At 46.8% G+C, this 8,893-nt stretch overlaps 1 protein-coding gene across 1 annotated transcript; it reads left to right on the forward strand.

The window, feature by feature from the left end:
• The first annotated feature begins 1,147 nt into the window (after window positions 1–1,147).
• Window positions 1,148–6,629, forward strand: LOC112415335 (5-hydroxytryptamine receptor 3C-like). The gene is made up of 9 exons (XM_024768258.1): window positions 1,148–1,214; window positions 2,521–2,691; window positions 3,128–3,168; window positions 4,051–4,160; window positions 4,431–4,597; window positions 5,170–5,330; window positions 5,694–5,901; window positions 6,107–6,322; window positions 6,430–6,629. Exons 1-9 carry the CDS (start codon window positions 1,148–1,150, stop codon window positions 6,627–6,629), a joined length of 1,341 nt encoding a protein of 446 aa, XP_024624026.1.
• The last annotated feature ends 2,264 nt before the right edge of the window (window positions 6,630–8,893 follow it).

Below are 8,893 nucleotides of genomic sequence, written 5' to 3' on the forward strand. Positions count from 1 at the left end.
CACACACAAACCTCCAAATGATTTTTCTACTCACACACATTACCTGACAGCGCCAGGGCTCTAGGCCTTTATAGACATTAGATAAGGAAGGGTAAGTGGGAGAGTTCTGTTTTAGGAGAATGGCAAAATAAAGGATTAGGTTGGGGGAAACTAGATACAGGAAACCTTATGAAGAAACTATTCCAACAGTACATACAAGGGATGACGCAATTCTGTACTGTGGTGCTAGCTGCGGGGACAGAGTTCTGAGAGGTTTATGTCTCAGAAAAGGAGCTTAGGGCTTCCCTGGTGGTGCAGTGGTTAAGAATCCGCCTGCCAATGCAGGGGACACGGGTTCGAGCCCTGGTCCTGGAAGATCCCACATGCTGCGAAGCAACTAAGCCCGTGTGCCACAGCTACTGAATCCCATGCACCTAGAGCCTGTGCTCCACAGCAAGAGAAGCCACCGCGATGAGAGGCCCGCACACCGCAACAAAGAGTAGCTCCTGCTCACCGCAACTAGAGAAAGCCCACGCACAGCAATGAAGACTCAATGCAGCCAAAATAAATTAAATAAAATAAATTAATTTTTAAAAAAGGAGCTTAACCTCTCAAGCAAGCTTCTTAACTAAGTATTGACAGTAATCCCTAATGTCCACAGTTGGATAGAGGATAAACTTTTAGGTCTGCAACAAAATAATTACATGTTCTTGCCTTGTGAAATCAGCAAGTGTCCCCGCCACAAGACAGCATACCCATCCCCTCCTGGTGGTCCTGCACTTTCTCTGAGGCACAGTTAGTTCCAGAAGGACCTGAGGCGACCTTTATCAATGGCCTCACCTGCCCCATCTCCCAAGTCCCCCAGTTTTCCTGAAAGGTCCTTGTTACTCAACTTTAAACCACTTATCTAGACAAGGCGGCTAAACAGGCACTTCTCCCCTAGTCTTGGCCTAACTTCCTCCCTGCCTGGAGCCCAGAAGGCATACCTGGACAGGGGCAAAGCAGGACACTCTGCTGTGATCTCTCTGGCCACAGCCTCTCACCAGGGAGTGGTTACCTGTCATGAGCAGTATTCAAAACCAGGAACCAAGGTGTGGTCTGGGCTCCTTTAAGCTCCAGAGTTTGGGGGTTCCTGGTGAGTCCCCAGAGAAGAGTCCAGAAGAGGAGGATGGAAGGGGGGTGGCCCACGACAGGGGAATTCCTCCTCTGCCTCCCTGTCAGCCTTCTGCTTCAAGGTAAGACAGGGCAAGAATAGGGAAAGAGGGGAATACTGTTCTGGGAAAATTCCAGAAACCCCCTCATTCCCCAGAACTAGAAAGCATCTAAAATAACTGGGTTATACATTGCTTTTTTCTGTAGTACCTATATTTTGGTTTCCTTTGGGAAACAGATGAAACGCCCATTTCACTGATCAGTACGCATAGTGCCCATCTCATTTGCCTGCATAGATATCTACCAAATTGTCTGTCCTTCCATTTTACCACCTTTCTGATTCCACCCCTTTATAATGTTCAACTCTTCCTTTATACCAAGATTAGTAACTATGAACAGGGCCGTTTGGGTCCTGTTAATAATAACATAACTCCTTTCCCACCTCACTTGGGAAGATCTTGTAGAGGAGGTAATGTGGAGGGGAAAGGACAATGTTTGCTTCCCCCCAGATATGCTTCTCCTTAGTCTGGAGATGTACCTTATGAGTTAACTGGTATGGGGAGACAGTAGAAGAGGCATGGGAAAGAACTTGCTGGGCTCAGCTACAGGAATAACCGGAGTCACCTACGGTTGGCGTGTGGGTGAGGTGGGCAGAAGGGCTTTTACGTTTCGTCACATAGCTCCACCAGTCACATGGTAGATGATCAATGAGATCTTTTCAAGATGGTGATGATGAAAATGGCTCCCACAGATCTCAGAGGAAGTCATTGGGTTTGAGAAGGGCATAGAGCACAGAACAGTGTAGGCAGTCAATAAATTTACATTGACTGCAACGTTCCTTAAGTTCCCACATGTTTTACATCACACTCATGTTTACTTCTCTCCAAACTTTTCCTTTCAGGAAATGAGAAAACATGAAAGTGGGAAGGGACCACTGAGAAACAAAATTTTAGGGGAGTTTTGTTCAGTGTCTCTGAGGAAGAATCACAATAGAGCTAGAGAGAAAAAAGTATGGTCAGACAAAGGCCAAAACTTTAGGGTTATGACTATGGAAGGAATAGGCCTCCCCAGAGAGGCAGTCTGCATACAGATTTGGGTAGGATTTATATGGGAGCAAAACCACAGGAAGAAAGGGCTGAGCCCTGACTCAGCTCACCACATCAACTTCCATCATTTGCCTACCAGACCAGACCAGCCCCCCGCACCGCCCTGGCAGGAAGAACTTGGCATTCGGGAATCTTGGCCTAGGAAGGAGGGGTTCACATGCCCACCCCATGTCCACATTTTCTTTCTCTGCAGAGAGGCTTTAGAGTCCCAGCCCTGGCACTCCTCTCACTTAGGAAACAGAAAAGCCCTATTCCCATCTCACAGGGTCTCTACTCTCTACAGGAGGGACAAACACTTTCAGCATCAATTGTTCAGTCTTTGACCAGCGCAGCATAGACCCTGCTGTCTTCCAGGCTATATTTAACCAGAAGGACTTCCGTCCAGTAATCAACTACAGCATCCCCACTCATATCAGCATCTCCTTCACCCTGTCTGCCATCCTTAAAGTGGTGAGTTTTGACTGATAACATTCTTTCCATAGCCTGCTAATAGGAAACAAGAACTCTTTATCCTGTCAATCCAACACTGCACCTGTCCAGTAGTGAGCAAAGAGTCCCCTGAATGAATTCTGTACAAGTTAAATGTTCATCCTATGGGGTGGAGAGACATGAAGGGGAACACAGCTGTGACATTTCTGCAGGTAACGTTTGTCCTTGAGTCCTGCCCTTATAGGAAAATTATACTAAGAAAACATTCCCAATGGGCCCCCATGCTGTTTTTTCCCCTATATTTTCCATGCAACCTGCATTTTTCTGAACTACTTTCTTTTGAGACTTGTAATTGAAAAGCTGAACTGTCACATGGGACCACTTAGGAAACAAAGGAAGGAGGTAGACTAGGACCTGATTTCATGTCATTAATGATCCTGGACGGGGATCTTTTGGTCAAGATGCACAACTTCAGCTGATGTCATTTCTGTGGTTAAAGTTGGTATGTAAGCTCAGCTTTCTTCTCTTTTTCTCCTTGCCTGATTTTCTGGCTTTGTTTGCAAAAATCACAATTGTTGAAATTGACAGTGCCCAAGGAAATACTCAAAGCCAACCAGAATGGGGCCAGTGCTGGTGACAAATAGCTTTCTGGGCTGCCAATCAACTTTGAAATTCAGATGGAAAAAACAGAAAGATGGAGCGCAGCACAGTTGGAAGCCCCTAAGTAAGCTTCAAGGTCCAAATGTATCCAGCACCCAGCTTAAGATTTCCCTTGAGCAGGAAGTGAAAGGCCAGTAAGACTTTGTTAGCTAGAGAAGAGGGACATTATCACCAGAAAGAGAAGAGGAATCAGAGTTTAAAAGGAAATGTGGTTTAAAAAAAAAAAAAAAAAAAACCCACAGGGAATTCTCTGGTGGTCCAGTGGTTAGGACTCCGCACTGCCACTGCAGGGGGCACAGGTTCCATCCCTGGTCGGGGAACTAAGATCCCTCATGCCGTGCAGTGTGGCCAAAAAAAAAAAAAGATCAAAACAAAACAAAAAAGCAAGATGCATAACAATGGGCACAGTATCATTCTCTCTGTGTAAATAAAGATGAATGCTGGAATATATATTTTTCTAGAATGATATATAAAAAACTGTTAATAAGGGACCTGAGTTGGGGATATGAACTGAGTTGGACTAAATTAAGGAGGGAAAAAATTATTCTTTATATTATACCTTTCTGGAATTGTTGAAATTTTATCATATGCCCATAGTACATACATTTAGAAAAAAAATACATACATATGTATATATTTTTAAGGGACTGGAAGGGCAGGAGGTGCTGACATAAACTAGCTCCAGGTTTCAGCCATAACCATCCCTCTGGGCCCTATGCCCTAGATCTGGAGTCACCCATTCATCAGCTGGGACCCAGAAGAATGTGGTGATATCAATAAACTCACTGTGACAGCTGAGAACCTGTGGCTCCGAGACATCTTCATTGTGGAATCGTGGGTATCAGGGCTGGGAAAAGCCAGGGGAAGACCCTTCTGCAAGGAGCAGGCGAGGGCACTGCAGGGCAAACCCATTCAGCGGGCCAACTGAAAACTTATTTCAGAGAGGAGCACAATCACAGCTCATCAACTTCTCCACTAGAAATGAGAAAGCAGTAGGGAGAAAAGATGGCGGAGTGGCAGCGTTGGGAAGCCCTGCCTTAAGAGCAAAACGTAAACTGATGTGAAACCCAGAGCTTTTGCGCCCCCTCCCCTTCCACCACTTAGCAACGATGTGGATCACACTCTGGATGGCCTCTCCGCCTGTGTGACTAATGAAGGTCATGTTGTGTACAACAAACCGATGCAGGTGACCAGCATCTGTAGCCTGGACATCTACTTCTCTTTTGACCAGAAGAACTGCACCCTCACTTTTAGCTCTTTCCTCTACGCAGGTGAGTTGCAGTGGCGGTTCTGGCACGGGGTAAACTGAGATCAACCGTGGGGCAACAAAAAACACTCAGAAGCAAAGTCATTTTTTTATTTTTAATTTTTATTTTTTGCGGTACGCGGGCTTCTCACTACCGTGGCCTCTCGCATTGCGGAGCACCGGCTCCGGACGCGCAGGCTCAGCGGCCATGGCTCACGGGCCCAGCCGCTCCACGGCATGTGGGATCTTCCCAGACCAGGGCACGAACCCATGTCCCCTGCATCGGCAGGCGGACTCTCAACCACTGCGCCACCAGGGAAGCCCACAGTCATTTTTTTTAATGCATAAAAAGGGACAGTGGAGTATTTGCTAATTGGGGGTGTGTGGATGGTGGGGTAGGGGAAGTTGAACTTAAGAGAGAACAAGACTTCCTGAGAAAGCCCAGAATTGAAAGAAGGCAATTGGGCAGCAAGGAAGTCACATTACAGGACTGTCTGAAAGAGGTAGCTAAAGCAGTTGTTGAATCACCTCTCTGAGCCCCACACAGAGTAGGTGCTGAGCAGATGTGTGCTGAGTGAGTGTCTGTCTCCCCTGCAGTGGAAAACATGTTGCTGGGCATGGACAAGGAAGTGTGGGACATAACAGACACCTCGCGTGACATTGGCCACACACAAGGGGAGTGGGAGCTCCTGGGCATCAACAAGGCCACCCCGAAGAGAGCTGTGGGCTTCAGCCTTTTTGACCAGATCATGTTCTATGTAAGGCCAGAGATTCTGGCATGGCTGTCCAACCCCCATATCTTTCTCATCGTACGCTTCTAAATCTCAGAGCCTCTCACCTCTTGCCCTAAGACCAGACCCTGGGCACCATAACCCTCATAGCGTTCCTCTCTCCCAAGTCCCCCAAAGAAGTCCCCCTCTCTGAACCTGCCAGCTCTGGCCTAGGTTTTCTTTGGTGGGTATGGGGGAGTCCTATTAGTCATATGAAAGCTGCTCCTCATCCAGTCCCAGAAAGAGCCCCTGCTGGAGTGAGGACATCAAGAAAGGAAGAGTCTGGAATCATCTCTTGGTTTCCCTTCAGTTCTAGCTTCACCTGGTTCTCTGCTCTCTCCTCCCCACCAGGTGGCCATCAGGCACAGGCCCACCCTCTACGTCATAAGTCCCCTGATGCCCAGTAGCTTTCTGATCACCATCGATGCCCTCAGCTTCTTCCTGCCAGTAGAAAGCGAGAACCACGCCCCATTCAAGATGACACTCCTGCTGGGCTACAACGTCTTCCTGCTTATGACATTGAATGACTTACTCCCTGCCAGTGGCACCTCCCTCATCAGTATGGCCCCCACCCCACTGTTGAAAAATGAAAAAAGAAAAAATAAAGAGGCAGGGTAAGCTGGTGAACTGGCTAGATCTGCTGAGGCAGCAGAGGGAGACAGTGGTCATCTTAGAAAGGGCTCAATGTGTGAGACAGAAAAAAGGGGGGCTTGGTGGTTCCTCTGGACCTGACTCACTCAGGTGTGCTCCTTCCCGCCACCCAGGTGTCTACTTCGCCCTGTGTCTGTCACTGATGGTGGTCAGCCTGCTGAAGACCATCTTCATCACCTACCTGCTGCACCTGGCCACCACCCAGCCCCCACCCAGGCCTCGCTGCCTCCGTTCCCTGCTTCTACACTGCACCAGCCCAAGGAAATGCTGCCCTGCTGCTCTCTGGAAGGAGGATGTGGGCCTGGGCCTCACACCCACCCACCTGTCTGGTAAGAGAAGTCTGCACTGCCCACACTCTCTGCACTGGGCCCAACTTCCCATTTCTCTAATCCTGTCTCCTTCCCACTTCACAGCTGAGTCTCTGCCCTCTCGACAGGACAGGAGCCAGGGGAATTGGGAGGGAAGGAGCTGGGACCCAGAGAGGCAGAACTGAGTGGTGCCTCAGGATGGACAAGGGCCCGGCTAGCTGACCTGTGGGTGCATTTCAGCCACATGATGGACACCCTGCTCTTCCGCATCTACCTGCTTTTCTTGGCCACCTCCATCACCACGGTCATCATCCTCTGGAACACCTAGGAGTAGTGTTCTAACGGTGCAAGAATACCTGGTGTTCAGGTTTCCTTGGCTTCAACTAACCATCCCAGGCCCTGTTCCCCTGCTCCAGTTCACATACAACAGTCCCAGAAATGTGCCCATGATCCCTGCTCCAGCCTTCCCAGGGCTTAAACAGAACTACTGCCGACTCTCTCAGAACTGACAGTATATTTCCAAAACACAATGAATTCAGAATATACATGTTTATGTTAGAAATATCATTTTTACTGGAAAAGGAAGGCTTTATAATAAAGGCTACAAATATTTACCAAAAAGTAATTCATGTTGCTGGAATAGAGGACAGGGACTAAACCTCTTGAAAAATAGGCTGAAATATTTATTTATTGTTTTAATAAATATTTATTGAGCATCTACTACCTGCTAGGCACTGTTCTGAATTGTGAAGATACAGCAGTGAACTAAACTGGCAAAAATCTCTATCCACACGGAGCTTACCTTGGCGGTGGGTGGAGACTGACAGTAAAAAAGATAAGTGAGAGAAACATAGAGTATGTGCTAAGTACCAAGGAGAAAACGCAAATCAGGGAAGGCAGAATGGGAAATGTGCGGAGCGGCTGAAAGTTTAGGAGGGTGGCCAAGTTAGACCTCATGATAACCTCCTGCCGGGCTGGGTCCTGTGCATTGTTCCACAATAATGCCAGCTGGAGACTGCTGTAACCCAGTCTTTTAGGAGAGGCTCAGAGGTTATGTAACTTGCCCAAAGTCATGCAGTTCTTGCTATTTTTAGTTCATTTTTTCAGGGATAGATTTCGGGTGTGTGCTTAATGAATGTTTATTGAGCCCAGGTGAGGGGAAAAACAAATGTCCTTGGGTAACCCTGTGGGAGACTTGAGGAATCAAATACAATGTCTGTCCTCAAAGAGCTTGTGGCACAGCTGGAGAACTAAAATACATATGTAAATAATTTCAATGAAATGTAGAACATGTTTTTAAAGCTTTGTTGAGCACCATTAAAGAGAAACTGCAGGAATTCCCTGGTGGTCCAGTGGTGGTCCAGTGGTTAGGACTTGGTGCTCTCACTGCCAGGGCCCTAGGTTCGACCCCTGGTCAGTGAACTAGGATCCTACAAGAGCGCCACATGGCCAAAAAAAAGAGAGAGAGAGAGAAACTGCTATAGAGTTCAAAGGAGAAAGGATTCCTCTAGCTGGAGCAATGGTTCTCAATCCTGGCTGCACGTTAGAATCATCTGAGGAGATTTTCAAATAATCCTGATACCCAGGCTTTACCCCAGACCAATTAAATCAGAACCTTTGGCATGGGCCACGGCTTCAGTACATTTGAAAGCTCCCCATGAGATGCTAATGTGCAGCCAGAGTTGAAACTACTGGGCTAGAGGTTAGGAGAGCTTCATGTGGAGAAGGCAGTGAACAAAATGTATGAACAGATGGAGGGACATGAGGCCTGAGAGGACTCACTGGTCACAATACACCTCTGGGGTTACATATAGGTAAAATCATAGCAAATGGGCCTCATGGGATCCAGGGGTTTGTGCAGCAATAGTTAAATAGTGGGATCCAAGCAGAATCCCAACACACTCATTCTCGTGGTACTCAGGGGACTCAAGTGTCCAGAACAAACTCATAAAACCATCTGCCAGAAATAGCCCCCAGTAGAATGCAAATGGTGCAGACTTTAGCAAACAGTTTGGCAGTTCCTCAAAGTGTTGAACACAGAATTACTATATGATCTAGCAATTCCATTCCTAGATATATACCCAGGAGAAATGAAAACATATGTTCACACAAAAACTTGTATTCAAATGTTCATAGTGACATTGTTCATAATAGCCAAAAAGTGGAAACAACCCAAATGTCTATCAACTGATGAATGAATACATAAGATGTTACATATTTATACAATGGGATATTATTTGACCATAAAAAGAAATGAAGCACATGATATAGGCTACAACATAGATGAACATTAAAAACATGCTAAGTAAAAGAAAAACCAGTCACAAAAGACCACATATTATGGGGCTTCCCTGGTGGCGCAGTGGTTGAGAGTCCGCCTGCTGATGCACGGGACCGCTGAGCCTGCGCGTCCGGAGCCTGCTGCTCCGCAACAGGAGAGGCCACAGCAGTGAGAGGCCCGCGTACCGCAAAAAAAAAAAAAAAAAAAGAACCAGTGATAATACAGAATTGAAAAGGAACAAAATTAAAAGTTGCAGCAAACTTGTTGCTATAATTACATGTGAATTTGTTTACTATGTACTATATAAAAGA

This window comes from Neophocaena asiaeorientalis, unplaced genomic scaffold (assembly GCF_003031525.2).
Source record: "Neophocaena asiaeorientalis asiaeorientalis breed wild unplaced genomic scaffold, Neophocaena_asiaeorientalis_V1.1 scaffold225, whole genome shotgun sequence".
Taxonomy (NCBI): domain Eukaryota; kingdom Metazoa; phylum Chordata; class Mammalia; order Artiodactyla; family Phocoenidae; genus Neophocaena; species Neophocaena asiaeorientalis.

Coding starts and splice junctions, on each gene's coding strand:
- LOC112415335 (XM_024768258.1), top strand. CDS start 1,148: ATGGAAGGGGGGTGGCCCACGACAGGGGAATTCCTCCTCTGCCTCCCT. Junction 1,215..2,520: donor TGTCAGCCTTCTGCTTCAAG/GTAAGACAGGGC, acceptor TACTCTCTACAG/GAGGGACAAACACTTTCAGC. Junction 3,169..4,050: donor CATTTCTGTGGTTAAAGTTG/GTATGTAAGCTC, acceptor CCTATGCCCTAG/ATCTGGAGTCACCCATTCAT.